Here is a 27,605-nt window from a genome sequence, read left to right as displayed (position 1 = left end):
AGGCACCTGTAAGGCCAGTGACTGATAAATCCTGAAGCGATCTGATTATTCCATTAATTAAATAATTAAAGCTATTTCCTTCTGACTTTTCCCAAATACTGTATTATTACCTCATTTTCTAGTCATACAAACATGTCCATATTCACCCATTTTTTAAATGGGTTAATTATCAGTTAATGTATGCTTTCACTGTTAAGAATATAGCAAAAGATGGTGAAACCCTGCCTCAAAACAACAACAAAATACAGTTAAAGGGCCAGGTGTGATGGCGGGTGCACACCTTTAGTCCTAGCACTCGGGGCGGGGCCAGCCCCATCTACAGAGGGAGAGCCTGTATCTAAATAAATAAATGGGTTATAATCAAAGATAACATCAAATTGGCTTTTCTTCTTACTAGTAATGCTTTTACTGTAATCCTAAACTTGGGAGGCTGTGGTCTACATACAACCAGGGTTACAGAATGGGAACCTGTATATATAAAATGCTTTTGGAGAAAACCCTCTTACCCCTATTACTAACAGGGAGGTTTACAAGTTAGAAACATGGTAATGACTGTATGCTTTAAGTATTAAAATGTTTAACGAAGATACTGATAAGGCTTATAAAAAGAAAATGTTAACATAAAACTTGGCCACATCTAGAGATGGAAAAGAAAAACATGTTTGAAATTTGGAGAACTTTTATTTCATCATGACCTAATACTGATAGAAATGACTTGGCAGTTTAAAATGGTTACACTAGGGTAACTTGATTATAATAATAAGAGTCTTTACAGGTAGACTAAGGTGATGTTTTTGTTGTTTTGACATAATACTTAACAGCTGCAAGTTGCTAGGTTACTGCCGAGCCGGACAGTGGAGAGAAACAAACAGTATGAAGTGTATGCAGATAGGCTCATATTTTATTTCTTCAGTGACAGTTTTTACAGCTGAGTATAAGTTAAAGGCCTGCTTGCACACCAAAGCCAGGTCCTTTGGGTGGTTCTGTCAAAGAGGTAAGGCCTCCAGCTGGCTCACAACAGAAACGCCCACTCCTGAAAAGAAAAGCAAGTAATGATTATTAGTGATTAACATTTACACATTTTTTCTTAAAAAAGAACTCTGACCAGGTATGGTGGTACACACCTTTAATCCCAGCACTCTGAGGCAGAGGCAGATAGACCTCTGTGAGTTCAAGGCTAACCTGGTCTATATAGTTCCATGCCAGCCAGGGCTACAAAGTAAGACCCTGTTGATAATAAAAGGAACTTTTCAGCTTTATTGTAATTTTTTGGTACTATCTGTGGTTCAATTGTTGATTAAATATCATTATGTGGCATATGACTGTACATATTTAGTTGAGAAATCAAACTATGTCATATTAGAAGAACCAATTAAAGAACCTGTCATATTCAATACGACAACAAAGATAGGAAGAATACAAGATTGTTATTTCAAGAAAAGTAACCATAATTTTTTGGAAGAGGTATTTAAACGATTTTGTACTAAAAGAAAAAACTAGTAATAAAGCTTACTTTGTATTACGGTCTGTGACATGGCTTAGTAGAAAAATGTGATTGCTGCAAATGGTGAGCAACACAAATTCAGAACCTGGAACTCTTGTACAGGTATAAGGAGAGAACCAACTCCACATACACACTATACATGAACATAGTAAATAATTTTAAATTATCCTGTATTGATTGAAAGGGAAAACTGGATCTTTAGGTGGAAATAAGAAGGAAGCTAACTTCAGATCAATCTTCTAATAATATGAACTTTTAAGCAACAGACTTCTATTCGCATACGATTCTTTCAGTATAAATGTTCTGGTAGATCAGATTATTTTATAAGATTTTTTTCCATATGTGTATGAAATGCATGTGTACCTGGAGGCTCAGAGTCAATGTTAGGTGTCTACCTCTATTACTCTCTACCTTACATATGGAGCCAATGTCTCCTGCTGAACTCTCAGCTTGTGTTGTAGCCATGCTGGTCAGCCACCTTACTCGGAATTCCCTGACTCCTCTTCCCAACAGGGATTGTAGCCCAACCACCATTCCCACTCAGCTTTCAAATGTGTTCTAGGAGTCTAACACCCATCCTTACGCTTACATGGAAAGAACATTACCAACACTGAGCCATCTCCCCAGCCTGATCTTACAGATTTTTAAGAAAAAGTTTATCTTGCTCAGGTGACAACTTTAGATATGTAAACTTCCAGTCAGCATTTATGAGAATAAAATTCTTAAAAATTAAGGTTATGATTATTACAGTGTAAGTCATGCCATCAGAGTTTATTATAGATAAGTAAGAGTATACCTTGGCCCAGGTTTTGGAACTTTCCCAGCTCTGAGTTCATCAATAATCTCTTCAATATCCTTGGGTGTTAGGTCCTCCTATAGAAAAATTGAAGCCATTAATGAATTACTGCTATAAAAAAATCTGTAAATCCTTAAAATTAATTTATTTATTTATTTACCAAGATAGCTACAACTGAATAACTTCAATATATAATGTAATACACTTCAAGAGCTTTAGCTAAAGAGTCAAAACTACATTTACTTCAAGTGTGGTATGGGAAGTCCTTCTGTGTGTTGCTTTTATTGGTTAATGAGTAAAGAACTTGCTATAGCAAGGCAGAACTTAGCTGGGGTGGGGGAGGAACTAAACTGAATGCAGGGAAAAAGAAGGTGGAATCAGGAGAAGCCACCCCACCGGAGACAGATGCCGGAATTTTACCCAGTAAGCCACAGCCTTGTGGCAATACACAATTTTTTTTTTTTTTTTTTTTTTTTGTTTTTCGAGACAGGGTTTCTCTGCAGCTTTTTTTTTTTTTTTTTTTTTAGAGCCTGTCCTGGAACTAGCTCTTGTAGACCAGGCTGGCCTCGAACTCACAGAGATCCGTCTGCCTCTGCCTCCCGAGTGCTGGGATTAAAGGCGTGCGCCACCACCGCCCGGCTCACAAATTAATGGATATGTGTTAATTTAAGATATGAGTTAGCCAGAAATACGCTTAAGCTATTGGCCAAACAGTACTGCAAATAATATGGTTTCTGTGTAATTATTTCGGGGCTGAGCACCTGGGAACAAATAAGCGGCCTCCTCCTACACAAGTGAAACCTCTGCATTTGAGTTCTGGCCTCACCACTCTCTGCCTCTCTCAAGTTCCTTTACTGATAACTCAATCTGAACTTGTTTTGAGGATCACTTAAGTGGTTTGAATAAGAACAGCACCTTTCCCCTAACCCCATCTATTTGGATGCTTAGTAACCAGGGAGTGGCATTTTTCGAAGGGATTGGGAGGTATGGCCTTGATGAAGGAAGTGTGTCATTGGAGGTGGGCTTTGTGATTTCAAAGCTCATGCCAAGCCCAGTGTCAGCCCTCATAGAGCTGCCTGTGGATCAGGATGTAGCTCTCAACTACTTCCCCAGCACAATGCCTGCTGCCAAGCTTCCTGTCATGATTGATGTGGGAGTGTTTTCTATCTATCTGTTGCTTTCATTGGTTAATTAATAAAGAAAACTGTTTGGCCTGATAGGTCAGAACATAGGTAGGCGGAGTAGACAGAACAGAATTGTGGGAGAAAGAAAGCAGAGTCAGGCAGACGTCTCAGGCAGTCGCCAAAGCTCTCCTCTCCAAGATGGACGCAGGTTAAGAATCTTCCTGGTGAGCCACCTCTCGTGGTGCTACACAGATTACTAAATATGGGTTAAAGCAAGATGTGATAATTAGCCAATAAGAGGCTGAAATTAATGGGCCAGGCAGTGTTTAAATGAATACAGTTTCTGTGTAATTATTTTGGGTAAAGCTAGCCGGGTGATGGGACACAGCCCGCCGTTCCATCTACACATGATAATGGACTAAACCTCTGAAACCAAGCAAGGCCCCAATTAAATGCTTTCTTTTTTATAAGAGTTGCCTTGGTCATGGTATCTCTTCATAGCAATAAGAACAGTGACTAAGACAATAAAAATAATCAAGTAGAAAAGTGCCAAGGAACAAGAGAATAATTGCAAATGCTGGAAGAAACATTACAGTACAATGAATAATTATCACCAATAGTTGTAACTGATAAGCAGAGGCCTGAATCAAAAGCTCTAACTACTAACTGGAAAAAAAAAACAAAACAAAAAAAAAATGCCTGTAGGCTCCTATATCAAGATTCATTCTTCATACAAAGCCCTGTCTAATTTCTATTTGAGGAATACATAACAGAGGCCAAACTCAACAAAAAAATCATCAAGAAAACACCAAATACATTTATCTCCAAGTTTTCAATAACCAGAAGGGCAATGGACAAGACCCCAGTCCAGCACAAAAAGTCTTCATAACCACAAACCTAACCACACAAAGTTAAGATCCAAAGAAGGCTGTACATTTGATATAAGGATAACCTAGAAAGTACATTGCCCTGCAGAGAAAATGTCTAGTCTTGAAACTTTGGCATTGCAGAATGAACGAAGCAAAAGCTGTAAAGAGATCAGCTTTGGAGATACCTTTAACATCTCTGCGAGCAGACAATTAAGGTAAATCCATTCTTCAACAAAGACCTCAAGGAATCTCTATGAACTAATTTCTAAGAAATAAGCTGGATGGTGGTGTCCTGTGCCTTTAATCCTGGCACTCAGGAGGCAGAAGCAGGTGAAACTTTAGAGTCAAGGCCAGCTTGATCTACAGAGAGAGACGCAAAACAGCCAGGGCTACATAGAGAAACCTTGTCTGAAATCAAACAAAAGAAATATAAACTAACAGAATACTATAATGATAAACCATGATATAACTGGGACAGCAAGTAATTTTAAAATGCTAACTAGAAAACGGCACATATTTGGATATTAAGAACACTGCCAGGTAACTTACAGGTCAAAGTTAAAGAGATAAACACAAAATCTGTGAGATATAAGGTAGTACGGGGGGGCTGCAGAGATGGCTCAGTGGTTAAGAGCCACTATCTGTCTACCAGAGGACCAGGGTTCAACTCCCAGCACCTACACAGCAGCTCGTAACTGTCTGTAACTCCCATTCTAGGGGACCTGTCATCCACTGCAAAACACCAATGCACATAAAATAAAAAATTAACTTTTTAAAAAACGTAATAGAGATATGTTACACATTTAAAAACATTTTAAATGTTACACATTTTAAAAACGTAAGCAATATGACATATTACTACAGATATAGACTATACAGAAAAAGCTTTAAACATCTATAAGAAGGATCCACACTAAATTATGAGAGGAAGTATCTGCAGAGAAAAAGAAGGTTTGAGGTGCTTTACTTATATTTATAATTATATGTAAAATTTTTTCTGCAAATGATGATATCAATAGACAATATTATCTAAGTAAATGCCCTAAAAGTGTTTTATTACATCTTGGTTTCTACTATATGTAAATGATTAAATTCATCACAATTTAAAACTCAAGTTTATCAAATCCTGGAGAAAAAATGCAAAATGTTTAAAGATAATTCTTTTAAAACCTTCTAGATACTTTTATAAATAGTTTCTTCTAAATGAGTAACTCAAGAACTAACATGCATGGGCATGAAATAAAGTATTTTAAATAGGATACTCTAGAATATTAGCATATGTGAAGTTGGATACTCACATAGTAGTTGTCATTTATTTGAACCATTGGTGCATTTACACAAGCCCCTAAACATTCCACTTCGATAAGAGTGAAGAGTTTGTCAGGTGTAGTCTCTCCAACCTTTATTCCTAAAAATGTAAATGATCACTGTAAGAAATAGATTCTAGCTTAAAAGCAGTATGGTTTAAGAAAAATGGCATATCAACAATATGTTACATAAGTATATAAAAATATTGGTGTGCATTAAATTTCTGTAAAAAATGAAAAGAACCCAGCAAAATATAAATCAGCACTTGGAAAGCAAGACAGATCTCAAGTTCAAGGCCAGGCTGCTATATAGCAAGATTCCATCTCAAAATAAATAAAAACATAAAATTTACTGTGCCTAGCTTTCTTAAGTAGGCTTGTTCCTTTATAGTCAATAAAAGCCTGGAGAGCAGGCGTTACTCAGTTTTCATTCACATTGTGCTAAGACTGAACGACTTCCCTACCACCTAGCTGCTTGTTTGCCACAGGGCTTACCTCCATGCCTGCTTTGGGGTTTTTCTTTTAAACTAATAAAATTGCCCTCAAGCTTCAAAACAAGCAAGCAAGTAAATGGGAGCTGGAGAAATTGCTAAGTAGTTAGAGCACTGGCAGCCCTTGCAGGGGACCTGGGTTCGGTTCCCACCACCCACAAGTGGTTCACAACCTCTAACTCTAGTCTCAGGCCTTCTGGCCACTGTGGGTACTGCACAAACACATAACATAAAAATAAATAAATAAATATAACCTAAAAATAAAGTCATTTAAAAAAAGCAAATAATTGGACTGCTAATAATACAGTTATACCATTAGATTGGCAAAGAGTCAGAAAACCTAGGATCAAAGATTATTACGGAATACTCATACACTCAAGGGAAGACATTGGTAAAATATGGCAAGTGTGACTTAGCAATTTTTCTTATACACAATCTTAATACACAACATGAAGATCATTCAATGTGTACATATGAAAATACTAGGGTAACTCCATCTGTAATAGCAAAACGATGTGAACACTGTGCTTTACAAAAAGTCCAGTTATACCACACAATGTAAGCACATATATATTACATTTATGTGCTAAATAAGAAAGGATATAAAACCTGACATAACTAATAATATAGTGGTATTTTATTTGTATTTCAATAAATAAAGCTTAAGGTCAGAATGCAAAGTTAAGCTACTAGAGGTCAGGGAGTGGTGGCACACACCTTTAGTCCCAGGATTCAGGAGACAGAGGCAGATAGATCTCTGGAAGTTCAAGGCTACCCTGGGCTACACAAGACCGATTCAGAAACAGGTCCGGGTGGTGGTGGCTCACACCTTTAACCCCAGTGTTTGGAGACAGGAGTGATATGGCTGGATATCACTGGATATGGCTGGAAAGAGGAGTATAAAGGGGAAGAGACAGGAGCTCACGGGAGTGGAGCCTGAGGATTCATGAAGACAGAATCTTGCCCTTTTGGTCTGAAGACTTGGTAGAGGTAAAAGATCTCTCTAGTGGTTGGTTGCTTTGCTTTTCTGGTCTTCAGGTTGAACCCCAATATCTGTCTCTACGTTTTTATTAGTCATGCTACATACTTCATACCAAGCAGCTATCAGAATCTAAGCCTTAGAGCTAGCTGAGTTTGGGGCCAACTTGAGCTTCCTGCCTTATACACTTAAACATCACCTAAATGCATCTGTGGCATGCAAGGACTTGAGAAAAAAAAGCCACAACTGATGACAAAGATCAGCTACTTGAAAGACTGAGGACTACAAGCAGGAACAGCTTGGTCAACTCAGTAAGATCCTATCTCAAACAAAGTGAAAAAGGGGGTGGGGGCCTGAGGATGCAAGTCAGTGTTGAAAGTGCTCGCCTCTAGTGTGAAGTCCTGTTTCTTCAGTACAGGAAGATACTTACTTTAACTTCACGAAGTTAAAAAAGCAATAATGGCAATTTTGTATGGAAAATGGCCAATTATTTTATAAGTATGCTCTGTTTAGACCTCTTTAAAACTTCCCTTATTGTGAAGTAGTCTTACTATGCTGCTACTTACTCTGTTGCTTCTCTGGAAAAGTACATGGACAGCTTAAAATTATAATTATTTTCACTTGTGTGTGTATGTGTATATTCTCACATGTAAGTGCAGGTACCCCAGGAGATGGTTGTGAGCTACCTGATATATAGATGCTGGGTAGGAACTGAACTTGGGTCCTCCGGAAGAGCAGTACATTAAGCTGAGCCGTCTCTCCAGGCCATGAACAGTCTTTGTTTTGTGACAAAAGCTGACATATGAGAGACAACTTTCCTAGAAGCCTTATAAACACACTTAATGGTTCACATAGATTAAAAGCTTAGACTTGAAGGGGAAAATCAGAAAAACACAAACTAGAAATAAAAGCAAATGATTTTTTTTTTTTTTTAGTATCAAGAAAGTACAAACCAAATAAGATATATTGAAGTTGAAAATTTTAGGTGGAAGATGTCAGATCTAGAAAGACAATTTGATCTGGGAGGCAGGGAGTGTAGACAGAAAGGAGCTACTGAGCTAGGTTCTGAATGTATAGCCCTGGCTAACCCAGAGCTCACTATATAGCCTAGACTGACCTAGAAGAGCTCAACAATCCTCCTGTTTCAGCATCCTGAGTGCTAAGATTACAGGTGTGCACCACCATAACCTGTTAGACCATCTTGGTGTTGTTTTTTTGGGGTGGGGGTAATGGAGAGGTGGGGGAGGTATTTCAAAATAAGGTTTCTCTATAGTTTTGTCTGTCTTGGAACTCACTTTGTAGATCCACTTGCCTCTGCCTCCCAAGTGCTGGGCATTAAGGTTTTTTGTAACCACACCCTGGGCTGATCTTGGTACTGTTAACAAAAGAAATGAAGTATCCCATACCAAGCTTTCTTTGAAGGGTCTCCAATATGCTGTCAGAATCTCGAAGCATACAAGGTGTAGTAGTGCAGACCTGAATGTGGTACTTTCCAACTGGCTTTCGATTATACATTGTATAAAAAGTTGCTACTTCATATACTCTCATTGGAGGTACTTGTAAAACTTCTGCCACCTAAAATATTAAGACATTAAAAAGATGGTTACAATGTTTACTACCTGAAGTGTAATGTACCCACTCTGAACAGCACTACAGTGTGTCCTAAGTGCTCTTACACTGTCACTTGTGAAGTGCCTTGTCTTCTCCTGGAGGCTTACTATCAACAAGACTTAGGAGAGACGTCTCATTATTAAAAACATTTTAAAAAAAAAAAATGGGCTGGCAAGATGGCTCAGCAAATAAAAGACCTTGCTTACTTACCACAGAAGCCTGATGACCTGAGTTTGATCTCTGGAACTCTCATAAAGACTGAATCAGGACTGAACTTGCAGAACTAGCTCTACAGAATTGTCCTCTGACCTCCACACATGCTGTGGCATGCATGTGTCCACGTATACATCACATGCTAAATTTAATTTATATATATAATATATATATATATATATATATATAATATGATATTATATATATTTTGATTTCTCAAGACAGGGTTTCTCTGTGTAGCCCTGGCTGTCTTGAAACTCGCTCTGTAGACCAGGCTGACCTCAAACTCCAGAGATCCACCTGCCTCTGTCTCCTGAGTGCTGTGATTGAAGGCATGAACCACAACGGCCTGGCTTAAAATATTTTTAAAGAGTTTAAAAACAGGTATAATTTCAAATAAAACACTTTTCACAAGCACTATATATCATACTATTTTTGCTTTTTCCTTCTTTCTTAGTGCTTGAGATTAAACCCAGGGTTTGGAGTTGATAGGCAATGTTCTTTCACTCAGCTACATCTCCATTTTACATCAAGGTTTCTGAAAAAATTAACCAACTGTGTTTACTAAGGATAATATTTAGTTAAATAAAGCTTTGTAACATTATTCCAGTATTAGGGAAGTATATGAAGCAAACAAAAAAATCAACACAACCTATTCCTAGTCTCTGAATAAGGATGATAGCCTTTGTCTTTTGTTCCTTTTTGTGATTCTACCTTAACAGTTAAACCAAATAAAGTCTACAAAATAAAGATGAGAGTGGGTGAGCTACAACAGAACACCTATGACAGGTGGTCAAGTAGAAAATACAATCAGTTGGATTTATACAGCTCTTTGTAAATGAAATGTTGTATTGTCACATGAATGTAATTACTGTATTAACAGGCTATAAGTAAACTAAAATCTAGATTATTGCTGAAACTGTTTGAAAGCAATTAATCTTCACGTCTCTAATCTTAGTGCTTGGGAGCTGAGGCATGAAAACTGGGTTTCCCAGGCAGTGGTGGCACACATCTTTTATCCCAGCACTCGGGAGGCAGAGGCAAGCGGATCTCTGTGAATTTGAGGCCAGCCTGGTCTACAAGAGCTAGTTTCAGGACAGTTAGGGATGCTACACAAAGAAACCCTGTCTCGAAAAAACAACAACAACAAAAAGACTAGTATGGGCTAAACTGGGTGACGGTGGTGATGCACACCTTTAATCCCATCACTCAGGAGGCAAAGGCAGGTGGATATTTGAATTTGAGACTAGCCTGGTCTACAGAGTGAGTTCCAGAACAGGCTCCAAAGCTACAGAGAAACCCTGTCTCAAAAAACAAAACCAAAACAACAACAACAAAAAAAAAAACTAGCCTGGGCCACTGTGTCAGACAGACCCTGTCTCAGAAGAAGAGAGGATGAATCTTACAGTGTTTATTCATAGGCTGAACTGGGTTGAATGACAGTTCTGAAAGTGAGAAATGTCATACATACCACATATTACATACAGACTTTTGTTAAAGACTAGAACAAAGATGTCAAAATATTAAGAAATTACATTTAGTAAGGGATATTCACCCCCACACACTGTAATTTTAGTGTTAAAACATTGCATTAATTTTCAAAATGCCTTCATAATAAATTATACACATTTGAGATTTTTTTTCATTAAGATCATTTCCCTTAAAAGGTTGGGGGAGGGAGCATGGAAGGACACAGGATGACAGTGGGGTAGACAGAAACCTCTTACACACCAATGCCTATTTTCCTGCAAGAATGAAAACAGGAGGTTTTATCTGTCTGTCTGTCTCTCTATCCATCCATCCTGTGTGAGAGAAGGAGAGAGACTAAAGGGCCCAAAACTCCTAAGCTCTGATATTAATGATTACCATGATGATTTCTATATAAAGAAGCTATTACACACAACCTTTCCTGTTTCCTACGGCAAAACTGAATTCAGTACCTTGTTCATAGCAGATATGGGCAACCATCCATTCTGCCTTTGGGCTAGATCCAGGACTGGAAGCACAGCTGCTGCTTTATGCCCTTCTGGGTAGTTTTTCACTATTGCCTCTATCCTCTGTAAAAGGAAAATGCCTTTTACACCGATGAAAACAGTGAGTACTTGATAAATCACTTATATTGTTTACTTAATCATACCTTATAGTTTTCTGGTGTGAAATCAAATGGAGTATCTGGGTTATTCTCAGGAGTATCTCTATGCTAAACACACACACAAATAAAAACAAGATTAATAAAGATTAATAAATCCCCCAAAATAGCTATCCAACTTCATTAGGAATGGGCTATCAAATACAAATTGGCAGCCCTATGTAATTAAGACACAAAATTGTACATATAGGCTGGAGAGATGGCTTAGAGGTTAGAAACGCTTGCTGCTAATGCAGAGGGTTGAAGTTCAGTTCCTAGCAGCCACACTTGGCAACTTATAACTCCTAACTCCAGTTCCAGGGTATCCAGTGGTCCCTTCTGGTTTCTAAGGGTACCTGCACCACAAAGAAACCCTTTCTCAAAAAACCAAAAATAGAAAGAAGAAAAAAATAACACAGAAATCTCTGTGAGTTCAAGGCCAGCCTGCTCTATATACCAAGTTCTGGGACAGCCAGCAACACATAGTAAGACACATCTCAAAAAATTTTAAACAACATACTAAGCTTAATATAAACAGAATATCTTGATGTTCTCTGAGTTTTGTTTTTGGTGTTAATCAAAAGAGGGAAGAAAATGAAAGCTTTGGACAATAATTTCAAATGTTTTTACAAAGTCTGAATCATCGTACATGTTTACTACATTGATGTCAAACCCTAGACTAATTCCTAAAAACTGCTCATATCAAGATAAACAGACACAGCATCTAAAGCTTTCTGATTTGTACACCAAAACTGAAGTGCTTATAGAGACCACCTAGAGTTAAAAATGTGAAGCCAAAAACATGGAGGCTGACTGCTCAGAAAAGTAATCTATTTATTACGTAGGAATGCCCTGGCTATATTACTATTTCAAACTAATACCCTTTAGGGATTTCTTAAGTTACAACCTTGTTCCCTTCAGTCAACCAACATGACTGACTTTTAGACCATGGAGTCTGATCACCAAGTTAGGTGGTCATAGTAACTTTACTAAACAATTACCCAAATTCTTATTCGTAGATACTCTTAGGTTCCCAGGTGTTAGTTTCTATTTGAGAGGGTCAGCTGGACCAAACATCATTTTACAAGCTATATTTAAATCCCTACAATGGCCAATATATGCCAAAAAATACAAGTATTAAGTAAGGTTTTGGTGTTTTGGGTGGAAGAAAAAGCTCAGAGGGTAAGAACACTTATTGCTCCTGCAAAGGATTCAGGCTTGGTTTCCAGCACCCACATGGCGGCTCAAGCTGCCTATAACACCAGTTCCTAAGGATCTAACAGTATCTTCTAACCTTCTCCAGCTTCTGCATAGACACAGTGCACATGCATGCTCTTAGTCACACACAAAATTAAAACAGAGATTTTAAAGATTTTGCATTCAACCCTGCACATTCTAGGCCACAAAAGTGGTAACACACCCCACAATTTAAGATATTACAGTAGACTCACTCAAATTTCCAAGTCTTTCCATTATGAGGAATTTTGATTACTTACCACAAATAAGGCTCCTCCGGCCCCATTTTGCACAGCTGTCTTATGCAAATTCCTTGCATGTCTTCCCTGAAGTTAAAAAATTTTAAGAAAATTTTTATGAAGTACTTGAAGAGTCATAACTTAGAGCAAGAGAATCAGATTATTTCAGGAATCATCTTGGGAGGTTTGTACCCGTGCCCGTCTCCTTCAAAAGGCTCAAGAAATGGCTAGGCACATTATTAGCTCACTTGTAGAGTCAGTGCAAGAACTGACCAAAACTCAAACCAGAGCTGAACACAGCTGTCCTGTTCACACTATGCTTCCCTAGGCTGGCATGCAATACTGAGAATCAACTGGATGTCTTTCTTTCCCTTTGGCTGAATCAACAAGATGGTAAAGTTTTGTTTGTTCTGAGACAGGGTCTCACTGCGTAGTCCTGTTGCCTTGGAACTTGCTCTGTAGACCAAGCTGACCTTACAGAGATCCACCTGCCTCTGGCTCCCAAGTGGGAATTAAAAGTGTGCACTATCAAGCCTGGCCCTAATAGTAAATATGGTAAATACACACACAAAAAAAATCCTCTAAACATTTTTTTAATAGGGTCTCCCTATGTAGCCTAGGCTGGCCTTTATTTTTTTTCTATTTGCCTCAGCCTCCCTGGTACTAGATTGAATATAGGCTGTGTTACCAATCTGGCAGCCTTTTCAGTTCTTACTAAACTACTTCTGCAACTCCAGTCCCACACCTCACTGCCTCTAAGTCTAATTGTAGACTTATAAGGTGCAACTGCTCGGGAACGATTCTGACTGTTAGATTTTGTCCTCTTGTTCCTCTCCTCTACTGTTGACCTCCCATGCTAAACAATTAAACTATTATTCTTAATCCTACCATTTCTGAATTCTGTGATCCATAAATGGACAGTCAGAGCTACACAGAGAAGGAAAAAAAAAAACACCCCATAAAGGAAACTGAGACTAAACTAGAAATTGATCATTGCTGTCACTCTAGCTGAGGACACAGGGAAATATAAAAACAATTGAATAACAACTGAAAAAAACTGAATAACAATTACCTAAGTAAAAGCTAAGAAAGCAGTCATTGCATAATAGTGTAAGAAATGATTGATTTTGAAGTAGGGAAGTGTTTGATCACTCCTTTCACATCGGGGCCTTGACACTCATCCCACTGACGTCAGGTTAGCTACTCCCTGAAAGTCGCTGTCTTCGGGGCTCGGCTCTGACTCCTCTGCTCTTTCCTTCTGGCATCATCTACTGACCATGCTGATGACTACTAAGTCTTACACACTTCTATGATAAAAGGATAACACCAAGAAGAGATCATAAATGCATTAAGTAAATGAGGAAAATTAATTTTAAAAACTTACTAGCAATTAAAAGCATGCCATTTAAAATATCACCAGCTTAAATTAGGAAAAGGTTTTGGCTTGGGCTTTTTTTTTTTTAAACATAACATTCCATTTTGTTGAGAGCATGGGAGAAATGGGCTTACGAATGCATTAGGCAAACACTCATACAAGCCTTTTAGGGAAGCAAACTAGTATGATTTATGAAAAACCTCAAAGAATTTACATTTTTAACATAGTAATACTTTTGGGAATTCACTTTTAAAGAACATTACAGTAGCAGGGGTGATATTGTCCCGCCTATCACCCTAGCACTAGGAAGGTTGATAGGAGGATGCTATGAATCTAGGCCTATATACAAAGACCTGATCTCAAAGGGGTAAAGGGTTGTGTGGGCACATGTGTGTGTGCAGGTAACCATGAAGATTAGAAGAGGATCTAGCATTACTGTGTGTGTGTGTGTGTGTGTGTGTGTGTGTGTGCGCGCGCGCGCGCGCGCGCAGGAGCCCACAAAAAACAGAAGATGTGGCATGGCAGGGAGCTGAGAGCTACACAGTGTGTACTGGGATCCAAACGCGGTCCTCAGAGTACTAAGGGCTCTTAACTGCTGAGCCACCTCTCAATCTCTCACTTTATTATTTAAATTTCATGCACATATGTGTTTTGCCTGCATGTATGTCTGTGTAGTGTGTATAAGACTGGTACCTATGGAAGAGAAGAGAGTGTCAGATCCCCTGAATTAGAGTTACAGATGGTTGTGAGCCACCATGTGGGTGCTGGGAATGTAATTCCCATCCTCTACAAGAGCAGCCAGTGCTCTTAACCACTGAACTACCTCTCCAGCCCCTCATTTAATATTTGTAAAACTTAAGGGTTTTGTTTGCTTATTTTGAGAAAGGATCTCTCTAGAAAGCCCTGGCTGTCTTGGAACTCACTATGCAGACCAGAATGACATTGAACTCACAGAGACCCAAGTGCTGGGATTAAAAGCAAGAGCGCTCTCTCTCTCTCTCTCTCTCTCTCTCTCTCTCTCTCTCTCTCTCTCTCTCTCTCTCTCTAATGGGTGTCTTTTTATTGGGCTGTTTTAAGATTGTGGTATTACTCTGAAAGAACTTCCTAATATGTTAAAGCATTGTTATCTACTTAGCAGACACAGGATAAAACAGTAACTGAAAGATTTAAGGTAAATTTTTAAAGCATGACAGATAATTGTCTTTTGTTTATAACTGTAACAAAGAGCCATTGTCAAAACAAATTAGTGTTTCTTGCATTTGCAAGTAATGGGTTTTTATATTGTAATTAGGCTGTGGATTATTCTGATAAAATGATGTTTTATATAGCTGAAAACCATCTACTTCCTCTCTGCTGAAGTTAATATATAAATTTCTCTTTTACTTAAAGGACGTGGAAAGGGGGTGGGAGTAGCGCTGGTGCTACCACGAGGAACTTTCGTGCATGAGTTATTCATGCTAATTATGTATTACCACTTATGAGCATATCCAAAATACCAGGCCATCTTTCATTCAAGGCACACAGAAAGGAGAGCACAACAATCCATAGACCCAGTGAGAACTAGGTAACAAGGGGGGCTAATGGGGGACACCCAGCTCTCCCTGGGAAGGTGAAATGGAAGAGATTTTGTGAGTGGACTGAAGGCGGGTGGGGTCAGGAACATAAGTGATCAGTTGGGGGGGAGCACGGAGGGATAGAGTGCTGAGGGAGACTGCTGGTAGAAAGGTGTTCAGGTGGGTAGAAGCCTGGCGCAGGGCAATCTCCCAGGAGTCTATAGGGAGGACCCCAGCTTAGCCTCCTAGCAATAGTGGATAAGTAGCCCAAACTTCCCATCTCTCATGATCAGATTGGTGATCTGGCCCAATTATCATCAGAGAGGCATCATCCAGCAACTGATGGAGGCAGATGTAGAGACTCACAGCCAAGTATTAGATGAAGTTTGGGAATCCTGCTGAGAAGAAGAAAGGAGTGTGGGAGCCAGAGGGGTCAAGGACACCATGGGAAGACACATAATCCACTAAGGTGGGCTCATAGGGGTTCCCAGAGACTGAACGGACAACCAGGGATCCTGCATGGGACTGACCTTGACACTCTGCATATATGTTACAGTTGAGGAGCTTAGTCCTCTTACTGGACTCCTAATAATGGGAACAGGGACTGTCTCCAATTCTTTTACTGGCTTTTGGGACCATACTCCTCATCCTGGGTTGCTTTGCCCAGCCTTAATAAGGGGGAAGGGGCTTAGTCTTACTGCAATTTGATATGCCATATTTTATTGATACTCATGGGAGACCTGTCCTTTCCTGAATGGAGACAGAAAAGGAAGGGATGGGGAGGCTTAGAGGAGGGACTGGAAGGGTAGGACTGGGGGGAGGCTGTGGCCAGGATGAGTTAATAGATTAATTAATTAATTAAAAGATGGATTAAGGAAAAAATGAAGAAAAAAAGAAGAAGAAGAAGAGAGAGCACAACAAACCAAGCCATCAATTTTACACAAGCCCCTCCACTCTGGTGCATTAGTCCCAGCTTTCTAATTGTTCTGTTGGAGTCAGTTTAATATAACCCTTCCACTAGGATGCCTCTCTCACACACAAACCATCTACCAAATCTACCAAACATTTGGCATTGCAGCACAGTGTTGGATATTGTCATCAAGAGTTCACTCAAGAACCACCTGATCAGAGTCTAGAGCAATAGCTAAGTGGCTGAGAGCACTGGCTGCTTCTCCAGAGAACCAGAATCAATTCCCAGCACCCACATGGCAGCTCACACCTGTCTGCAACTCCAGTTCCAGGGCTTCTGACACCCTCATACAGACATATATGCAGGTAAAACACCAAGGAACATAAAAATTATTTTTAAAAAAATCTGATCAAATTACAGCACAAAAATTTCACATTTTAAGTGAGTTTATTATTCCGTGTTAGGACAAACTCATAGCTGCCCAAAGCAGGCTAGGTAAGATAGATGTACCTCTCTCTGTCCAACTCCTCTGAGCATCTCCAGAAGTTAGTGGCTTGTTAGCCACTCAGTGGTTCCTTATATTTGTAATGACTATTTCTTTAGGTTCTTTGCATAGATTCTTTGCAATACCATTTCAAAACCCTTAGCTTCTTTACCCTACAAACAACTGTGTGAGGGCTGATGAATGCTAAACATATTAATACCTGCTAACTTGCTATTGACACTCTCCTTGCTGCCAGTGTAACTGCCCTGGCAGGAGAGATGACTTCTTAGAGACATATATGCTGCCCCCCACTTTGCTATCAGTCTAATAAAACAATGGACCCTCAAAAGAATTAGTTTCCACAGGAATCTCATGCTGGGAAGGGGGGAAACTGAAGTCTTGGTGCAACCCAGAGGAGAACCTCTCTTGCAGGAAGAGATTTCACATCATTCTAACAACTTGTCACAGGACCTTGCAGGACAGACTAGGAGGCTGGACAAGAGGTCTGTCAGTGACAGGCACGATCACATTTGGATAAAAACTGCTTAGTTATACATCCCTTGTGCCCTTATTTAACCCACACCTCAGATCAATACCCCAAAAGTGACTTAAGGGAAAAGGTGTCACTGGACTCTCTTCTTTGTTCCTCTTTGCCGCGCATCGCGCCCCCCGTGTCTGCGCTCTGTGAGCTTTTACCCAGTTACGGAGCTGCGGGCACGGGGCAGGAGGTTAAAATACACAAACACACACAGACAGAGACACAGCGACACGGGTCATCCTTGAATTCCCCAAGAATGCCCCCTTTATTGTGTTCAGGGGCAGATTATATAGAGATAGCCACGCCCCAGCCAAACCCACCAGAAACCACTCTCCTGCCACGAGGAACTCCTGAAGGTCTCGTGCTCAGAGCAGCTGTAGGCACTCAGATCAGGGGATTACATGAAATTTGGGATCTGGGGTCTCACTGCGCCCAACACCTCTTCTCAACGTGGTCACACTTGAACACATCTTTCTCTGCTTTTTACTATTTAATTGGCATACTGAAGACAGGGCTTCACCTAGCTTCTTACGGTTTCCAGAGCCTAAGTTTTGATTCTAAATACTCTGGTAATACTAGTTCAAGCAAGAAAACAGAATGTCCACAGCAGACATTCACATTTAAAAGTGGAGAGGGCAAACCGGGCAGTGGTGGCACATGCCTTTAATCCCAGCACTCGGGAGGCAGAGGCAGGCAGATCTCTGTGAGTTTGAGGCCAGCCTGATTTACAAGAGCTAGTTCCAGGACAGGCTCCAAAAAAACTAGAGAAACCCTGTCTTGGGAAAGAAAAAAAAGAAACACCAAAATTTTTTTTCATTCATCATTATAACTACATAATTCTGGTGTTTAATCCCAGTTGCTTCTCTACCAGAAATAATTTGTATAGTACTTCTATAAATATGTACCCGTATGTGCTGCCTCAGTTAAACAAGGATATAAGAAAATAGTCATGGTAATTCAACATTAGTCTTTTCTGTTGTTGTTTTGAGACTGAGTCTCACTATAGCCGAGGTTGGCCTAAACTTTCTAGGCTCCTACCTCAGTCTCCAAGCGCCAGGATTTTTTTTTTTTTTTTTTTTTTTGGTTTTTTCGAGACAGGGTTTCTCTGTGGCTTTGGAGCCTGTCCTGGAACTAGCTCTTGTAGACCAGGCTGTTCTCGAACTCACAGAGATCCGCCTGCCTCTGCCTCCCGAGTGCTGGGATTAAAGGCGTGCGCCACCACCGCCCGGCTAAAGCGCCAGGATTATAGGCAAAGACCAACACATGCATTAACATTAGTCTTTACAGAGCATCTGAAGGCCAGGGTCCGAGAAAATATCTCAGGGTACGTTCCCTCTCACTTACTAATCACTAAGTCTTACATATTCTACCTGAATTATTTTGATTGTTATTTCTGCTACTACATGTCCTGGTCCTGCTTCTATTCCAGTTCTCTCCCCACCCCAGATTACTACCAACGGCATGGTTCCCTGACTTTGTCTCATGCTTTTCCACATCTCTAGAGGTTCCCACTAGGATTCTAATGGGCGAGGGCTACAGGGGGTAGCACTGGGATCAATCTAAACCTGCTGTTACAAAGTGAATGAAGTCTGGATCCGTGTGTGCTATAGGAAAGGCCTGTGGACCCTTTCCAACCTCATCTTCCACCCTCTTATCTCTTCTCCATCCTACCACGCACTTCGCTCCTTAAACTTACAGCACTACTGCGCTTTATACTTCCCACTCGTCATGACGGTGTTAAGTCATCCTCATAACAGCCGCTGGGAAAAAGAACTGGCACATCCTCCTATACCTATAGTACTTATTCAGTTTGGTTCCTCATCATATATAATAATTTCCCTGAACAACTTCAGAGAGGAAAATTTAAACACACACACACACACACACACACACACACACACCAAACAAAAGGGTGACCCACTCTACTTTATAGGATACTATGTTGCCAAGCTATTCTGTTCAATAGGTAAGGTTATCATTAAATCTTCAACTTAAAAAGTAGGAGTGTATGTAAACCCATAAACTGAGAAAAATCTGTGATTTAGGGTTTTCAGACACATACAATTTAAGATAAAATTTCTTGGGTTTTTTTTTTTTTTTGCTTGTTTTTTGAAACAGGGTCACTAAGTAGCCCTGGCTATCCTGAACTTGCTATGTAGACCAGGCTGACCTCAAACTCACTGAGATCCCCCTGCCTTTGGGATTACAGGCATGCACAACATGCCCAGTGTAAAAGGTAAAACTTCTTTTGGGTCTGCTGTGATTTTGCAAAGTTAGCTTTAAATATCTCCAACATGATAGGCCAGCCAGGTCTACATAGAGAGGCACTATCTCAAACAAACAAAAAAATCTCTAATGTAAACCAGGCATGGTGACTCATACCTGTAACCCCAACACTTGAGAATTACAAGAAGACTGCTGAAGTCTAAAGCCAGCCTGGGCTACAAAGTGAGACCCTATCTACAAACAAAGTTTTCACAAAACTTAAACAACTGGAAAGAGCTACCATTGAAGGTGGCATATTTCTAGAACAGCTATGTAGATACTATCAAGCCAAATTTCCAGGTAGTAACTATAAATTCACAAGAAAAAAATGGTGAAGATATTAAGAAACAACAGATTCAACGCAATGCCCATTAAAATCCCAGCAAAAATTCTTCAAAAACCTCGAAAAAACAGTACTCAACGTCATATTAAAAGCAAAAAAAAAAAAAAAAAAGATACCCAAAACAATCCTGTACAATAAAAGAACTTCTGGAGGCATTACCATCCCTGACTTCAAACTCTACTACAGAGCCACAGTACTGGACAACCTGGTATTGGCATAAGAACAGACAGGAGGACCAATGGAACCGAACAGAAGACCTGGATATCAATCCACACATCTTCGAACCTGATAGTTGATAAAGAAGCAAAAAAAAAAAAAAAAAAAAAAAAAAAAAAAAAATCAAATGGAAAAAAGAAAGCATATTTAACAAGTGGTGCTGGCATAACTAGATATCAACATGTAGAAAAATGAAAACAGACCCACATCTATCTCCATGCACAAAACTCAAGTCCAAATGGATCAAAGACCTTAACATAAAGCCAGCCACACCAAACCTTATAGAAGAGAAAGTGGGAAGTACACTTGAACACATTGGCACAGGGAACCACTTCCTAAATATAACCCCAGCAGTACAGACAATGAGAGAAACAATTAATAAATGGGACCTCCTGAAACTGAAAAGCTTCTGTAAAGCAAAGGACACGGTCAACAAGACAAAACAACAGCCTACAGAATGGAAAAAGATCTTCACTAACCCCACATCAGACAGAGGTCTGATCTCCAAAATATACAAAGAACTCAAGAAACTGGACACCAAAAGATCACATAATCCAATAAAAAAAAATGGAGTACAGACCCCTAAACAGAGAATTCTCAACAGAAGAATCTAAAATGGCTGAAAGACACTTAAGGAAATGTTCAACATCCTTAGTCATCAGAGAAATGCAAATCAAGGGCTGGAGAGGTGGCTCAGAGGTTAAGAGCACTGACTGCTGTTCCAGAGGTCCTGAGTTCAATTCCCAGCAACCACATGATGGCTCACAACCATCTGTAATGAGATCTGATGCCCTCTACTGGCCTATAGGATATATGTAGGCAGAATACTATATACATAATACATAATAAGTAAATCTTTTTTATATTTATTTATTATGTATATAATATTCTGTCTGTGTTTATGCCTGCAGGCCAGAAGAGGGCACCAGACTTCATTACAGATGGTTGTGAGCCACCATGTGGTTGCTGGGAATTAAACTCAGGACCTTTGGAAGAGCAGGCAATGCTCTTAACCTCTGAGCCATCTCTCCAGCCCCATAAATAAATCTTTTTTTAAAAAAAATGCAAATCAAAACAACTCTGAGATTCCATCTTACACCTACAGGAATGGTCAAGATCAAAAAACACTTATGATAACTTATGCTGGAGAGGTTGTGGAGAAAAGGGAACACTTCTGCATTGCTGGTGGGAATGCAAGCTGGTACAACCCCTTTGGATGTCAGTGTGGTGATTTCTCAGAAAATTAGGAAACAACCTTCCTCAAGACCCAGTAATACCACTTTTGGGTATATATCCAAAGGATGCTCAATCATGCCACAAGGTCATGTGCTCAACTATGTTCACAGCAGCTTTGTTTGTCATAGCCAGAACCTGTAAACAACCTAAATGCCCCTTGACCGAAGAATGGATAAGGAAAATGTGGTACATTTACACAATGGAGTAGTACTATACAGCAGAAAAAATAACGACATCTTGAATTTTGCAGGAAAATGGAGCTAGAAAATATTATTTTGAGTGAGGTAACCCAGACACAGAAAGACAATTATCACATGTACTCACTCATAGGTGGTTTTTAAACATAAAGCAAAGAAAGCCAGCCTACAAACCACAATCCCAGAGAACTTAGACAACAATGTGGACACTAAGAGAGACTTACGTAGATCTAATCTACACGGGAAGTAGAAAGTGGAAAAAGACAAGATCTCCCGAGTAAATTGGGAGCAAGGGGATCTTGGGGGAGGACTGAAGTGGGGAGGGGAGAGGCAGGGGAACAGAGAAAAATATAGAGCTCAATAAATATCAATTAAAAAATACAAAAAAAGATATTAAGAAACAACCAACCAAAACCAGGCAGACACCAATGCTTTGGTCTTTTTGTTTCACCCAGAAGACAACCGTAGCCCACCCTGTGCTAGGCATAAGGAGAGGGGAACAGTCTTAAATGACTTGACCAACCAAAGGAACTGGATAACCTCAGGCACAGACAAGTGGGAAATCCCAGGAAAGGAAGTGCCAAAATGGAGAAGCATCGTGTTCTGTATAGAAACTACTCAGCTCTCTGACAGACCCCTGTGTAACTGACAGACTCTAAGCAGCCCTGCTAAAGAATAAAATCAGTATTTGGTCTATGGGGATTCCTTAAAGAAGTAAATTAGAATGAAGTGCCTGTGTAACTTATACATTCACGAAGTCCAGGATATAATTCAAAATTATTCACTGAGGGGAAGGTGTGAGGATGACAGCAAAAACCCACTCTCGGGGGCTGGAGAGATGGCTCAGAGGTTAAGAGCACTGGCTGCTCTTCCGGAGGTCCTGAGTTCAATACCCAGCAACCACATGGTGGCTCACAACCATCTGTACTGAGATCTAGTGCCCTCCTCTGGCGTGCGGGCATACATGGAGGCAGAATGTTATATACATAATAAATAAATAAATCTAAATAAATAAATAAATCTAAAAAAAAAACCCACTCTCAGGGAAAACATCTCAAAATTGGAAGCAGTAGCTTGGGACTGTACTGAGTTGTAAGGTGTCAATCAGCATTACAGGGAACTATGGGCCGTCACCCAAGTGAGAATGAGAAGCCTATTCTGAGTTGTCTTAGTCTCAGCTCATACTAACTTGTGTGCTTATGGTCATCTGCCATAAGCAATTTGGCGGGGCGCCAGCAGTATGGTTAAAGACGAGAACTGGCAGATAGTAAACACAGAGGCAACTCTAACCAACAGGTGCTTTCTTTGGAAAATGTAACGGGATAAGGAGACTAGAGAGATGGAACACTTGGTTCTCTTCCGGAGACTTTGACTGCAGTACCCACATCAGACAACCCATGACTGCCTGTAGTTCAGGCTCAAGAGCCCAGACCCACTTCCTATTCAGAAGACGCTTGCCCTCACTTGCACCTGCCTAGCCACAGACACATGATGTCAAATAAGAAAATGGATATGCTCAAAGTTTCTCTCAGGAAAGAATTTTCTTAATTAGACCTTACTCCTATTTTGATTTTGGTAAGTTCATTCTGATATCCCACTATTTGTGAAGAGTAAAAAGGCCTGGTCATACAAGGTATATAACATCCACCAAGGCAAGGCTATCTAGCATTCAGTGGAGCCAGAAAGATTACTCAGCTAGTAAAGGCTCTATATCCAACATGGCACATGTCCACACACATACAGACATGCACACAAATAAGGAAACAATGACAGTATAGAAATGCATACTAATAAGCCGATTTAAATGTATTAAGTACCTGGGAGGCTGAGCTAGAAATGCTGTATGCTAGCGGTCAGCCAGGGCTAACTAGTGAATTTCGTAGCAGCTCGAAGTATAGTGTGAGAGCCTGCCTCAAAACCCAAACAAGGGCCAGAGAGGCTGCTGAGTAGAGGCACTTAGTGCTCTTAAAGAGGACCTGAATATCTTATGTCAAGTGGCTGACAACCACCTATGGCTTCAGCTCCAAGGACATCAATGCATATACAAACTCAAGCTCACACACACACACACACACACACACACACACTTAAAAGTTTTTTTGTTTGCTTGTTTTTTTTTTTTTTCAAGACAAGTTTTCTCTGTGTAACAGCGCTAGCTGTACTGGAACTCACCCTGTAGACCAGGCTGTCCTTGAACTCACAGAGATTCACCTGCCTCTGCCTCCCAAGTGCTGGGATTAAAGGCATGCACCACCACTGCTTGGCAATAAAAAGATTTTTATCATCAAAAAAAAAAAGGAGGGGGCAAACAGAAAACAGGCATGGTAGCACAGACTTGTAATCCCAGCGCTCGGGAGGTGAAGGCAAGAGAATGAAGAGTTCAAAGCCATCACTGGCTGTAGAAAAAGCTTGAGGCCAGCCTGGATTACATGAGACCCTATCCTCAACCCCATCCAAAAAAAAAATATATGGAAATTATGGGGGAAAATTATAAAAGCATGATTAATTCCTTCTATATTTTGTTAAAATATATTAAAGTTTGGGCTGGAGAGATAGCTTAGTGGGTATAATTATTTCCTGTGGAAAATGAGGACCTGAGTTAAATTCCCCAGAATTCACATAAAAATGGGCATGAGTACACATGCCTGTAAACCTAGCATTGCTGGGCAAGAGACACAGAACGCCAAGAGCTCTACAGCCAGACAACATGGCCAAGAGCCTCAGGTTCACTGAGAGGCCCGGTCTCGAGGCAATAAAACAGAGAAACAGCATTAGACAACTGACATCTTCCTCTGGAATGTGCGGGCATGGGATCTCCTATTCCGACATACAATGTGCCCCTCACACACTCACATTCACTCTCTCTCACAAACACAGTTTATGTGTATACACCTGATCTGAAGATACAGATATGAAAATGATAATATAGGTAATTTGTATTTCTCGAGCTTATTTGCTGTACCCAATATCCCATTTTTTATATTAACTACATAATAAATCGAACTCATTGAAACTGTACTATGTACTATTTTTTTAATAAAAACATATTACTTTAAATTTATTATGGTTCCCCCCCTTTTTTTCCTATTTAACTTCTTTTCAGGTCAGGTGTTGTGCTAGGCCACTTTTAATCTCAGCACCTGGGAGGCAGACCTGGGTGGATCTTGTGAGTTTGAGGCTGGCAAGCCAAGGCTGGAGAAACTGCCTCAAAAGTAACTTTATATATTAACAAAAAATAAAAAACAACAACAACAACAAAAAAAACCCTCACAAAACCAGACCTTGCTTTTTTTCAACTCATACCTCTTGTTACCCTTTGCCTCAAGAAAAAATAAACAAAAGCTATCTATGGAACTTTTCTCGCGCTTCTTGGTAGACAGTCTCACCCTCATCATCTTTCATCCAGGTTTGTACCAAAAGTCTCTCTTACCTATGCAAAGTTCCAGCTTCTGACTCCAATCAGACCTATTATACAGTCATTCCTATACGGTCATCTCCACAGAGCAGGGCCTTACCCTCTACTGCAAAACCTTTCACTGACCCCTTTGTACTGTACTATACTATACTATACTACCATGTTTACCTTGCGTTAGTTTTAGGGGGTTTGGATTTGAGTTGGGCATATTTTATAGACAAGAATTTATACAGCCCAGGCTAACCTTGAACTTACTACGTAATTAAAGATAACCTAGATTCTGATCCTCCTGCCTCTGAGCGCTGGAATTTCAGTAGTGACCAACCACACTCATATGTACTTCATCGATGTTCTTACACGAAATAACCCAAGAACAGGAATTCTGTTTCTAATTTGTACTGATGAAAACACCACACCACCCTCAAAAATAAGGCGTAAAATGCAGCTATTTAACACACAGGAAAGAGCCACCAAACATCACCTATCATTATTACATATACACCAGCAGGGCATGAGCTCACATTTGTAATCTCAGCACTCAGGAGGTGAGGCAGGAGGACCACCAAAAGTTCAAAGCCAGTAGGGCACACTTAGCAGGCTCCAGGCCAGCCAGGGCAGCATGGGGAGACCTAAAAGGGTCTCACTTTAAAAGGGGGGAGGGTATATGATAATCCAGCCCCGTGGGGTGACTCATGCCTTTAATCCTAGCACTCCAGAGGCAGAGGCAGAGGCAAGTAGATCTCTGAGTTCCAGGCCAGCCTGGTCTCCAAAGCAAGTTCCAGGACAGAGAAACCCAGTCACAACAACGACAGGAAAAAAACAACAACACTATAATCCAATCCACACTGTTACCTGAACCTAGCACTACTCTACCCACAGTAAGACTTCAAATGATTACTGACGGACTCAATGGAATATCCCCAGTTCAGGGTTTCAGAAGCAAAGATTAACTGCTCTAGGTCACATAACTACAAAAGGTCACGGGTGATGCTACCCTCCACAACGCACACATCTAATTCTAAAGCTCAGAATGGATTCTATACAAATATATACTAATCTTTTGTTGAGAACTGACTTAATTTTTATTTTACTGCTTGAAAAATAAAACCCAACCAAATAAACCTTCTTTCTTTCCTCTGATTGTCCTGTAGTTAATTACAGGAGCCATTCACGTTTATTTACTGTGTGTCCAAGTCCTGCCCGTGAAGGTCAAAAGTACTACTTGTCGGAGTGGCTCTCTTCCTCCAGGTAAACGGGCACAAGGCATTGAACTCGAGTTCTCAAGCTTGGAGGCAAGCTCCTTTCACGCTGAGCTATCTCACAGGCTCCGGAATCTGCATTTTTCGGTTCACTTCAGTGTTCCAATCTTGGCAATTCAATTCCTTTGCCTATACAAGATGTACTTGAAATTCAAATGACCATAACACTGCAACTCTTTAGCCAGTGCCGTTGTTCACAGTACTATTCTTTCACGGTTAAATAGTACGATTTTCTACGGAGCACGTCCTGTAATGAATGAAAAACTACAGTAAATGGAACACTGGTCACCTTTATCTAGGACTGAAGGAACTCAGCAAGCCTTCAGCAAGCACATCAGCATTTTCTCCAACATGCTTTTAATTCTGTTGCAGAGTAGCCACTAAGCCAGGTAGACAAGCAGCCCCTTTCTTCGCTGCTGGGATCCACGCAGGGCCAGGTTCAAATGACAACTGCCTTCCTGACCTTGACTAAGTTAGGGGTCAACTCCCCTGCCCCATAGGGACGGCCCAAAACCCGCCGCAGCCACAGCGGCTGAGCATCCCAGCCGCTCGGAGGACGAAGGCCGCGGCGACCCTGCCGCCGCCAGCTGGCCCGACCAAGCGCCCTGGGGTCTCCCGGGACCAAAGCTAAGGGAGGCACGAAGAGCGGGCGACGGTGGCGACAGTGCCCGGGTTCACCCCGAGCCTCTTACCCACTGAGCGGTGAGGCCAGCAGCCCTGGCCCGCAGCGCCAAGGAGAACATGGCGGGCCACAAAGTTCTCCAATCCCGGCTGCTCTAGGCTGATTCCCGACGAACGGGACTGACGGCCCGGCGCGCGCGCTCTCGGGCCAAGGACGCACGGCGCGCGCGCTCACGCACCCGGGCCTCGCGACCCGGGTGTCCGGAACAGTGCCCGACTCCGGAAGTATGTGCGCGCGGAGACTGCTGGGACCGGTGGGCAGACCCGGAAGTCCAACCTCTAGAAGGCCGGGGTAGTGGAGCCGCTGCGTGTAGTGGAGGGCGTAGACCGATGTAGTGTGTAAATCCAAGCCTAGGGCCTGAGAAAACTGGGAAAAGTTCCGGACTAACAACTCCATTCTCTCTGGCAGGTTTCGGAGTGCCCCTTGCACGCGGCTGCCCCTTCCTCTGGGGTCGGGCGCGGCGGGTGCCTGACACTTTAAGGCTTGGAGAACCCGGTCAACGAAACACTGCAGGCGCGCAGAAAGCCAGGTCGGGACGGAGAAAACCTCTGAACAGGTCTGAGTATTCTTGAAATTGTGCTTAGGTGCTGAAGAAAGAAAAGGAAACGGGTATAGATAGTCACGAAAAAAGTAGT

The 27,605-nt window shown here is 40.9% G+C and overlaps 1 protein-coding gene across 1 annotated transcript; it reads right to left on the bottom strand.

Annotated features, from left to right (window-relative positions):
- Positions 1–874: 874 nt before the first annotated feature.
- Positions 875–27,160, bottom strand: Ndufv2 (NADH:ubiquinone oxidoreductase core subunit V2). Its single transcript, XM_038339936.1, has 8 exons — positions 26,981–27,160; positions 12,519–12,584; positions 11,032–11,094; positions 10,835–10,951; positions 8,477–8,645; positions 5,592–5,701; positions 2,301–2,377; positions 875–1,033 (listed from the first exon to the last, which is right to left on the bottom strand). Exons 1-8 carry the CDS (start codon positions 27,029–27,031, stop codon positions 940–942), a joined length of 747 nt encoding a protein of 248 aa, XP_038195864.1. The 5' UTR covers positions 27,032–27,160; the 3' UTR covers positions 875–939.
- Positions 27,161–27,605: the final 445 nt, after the last annotated feature.

This window comes from Arvicola amphibius, chromosome 8 (assembly GCF_903992535.2).
Source record: "Arvicola amphibius chromosome 8, mArvAmp1.2, whole genome shotgun sequence".
Classification (NCBI taxonomy): domain Eukaryota; kingdom Metazoa; phylum Chordata; class Mammalia; order Rodentia; family Cricetidae; genus Arvicola; species Arvicola amphibius.
The sequence above is the reverse complement of the archived record's forward strand: the minus strand, read 5'-3'. Positions and strand labels throughout refer to the sequence as shown.

What these genes read in the sequence shown, in the direction of transcription:
- Ndufv2 (XM_038339936.1), bottom strand. Translation starts at nt 27,031, where the DNA reads ATGTTCTCCTTGGCGCTGCGGGCCAGGGCTGCTGGCCTCACCGCTCAG. An exon ending in TCACACCAGAAAACTATAAG is followed by an intron (nt 10,952 to 11,031) that starts GTATGATTAAGT and finishes TTCCTTTTACAG; the next exon opens with AGGATAGAGGCAATAGTGAA. An exon ending in GTTCCAAAACCTGGGCCAAG is followed by an intron (nt 1,034 to 2,300) that starts GTATACTCTTAC and finishes TTTTCTTTTCAG; the next exon opens with GAGTGGGCGTTTCTGTTGTG.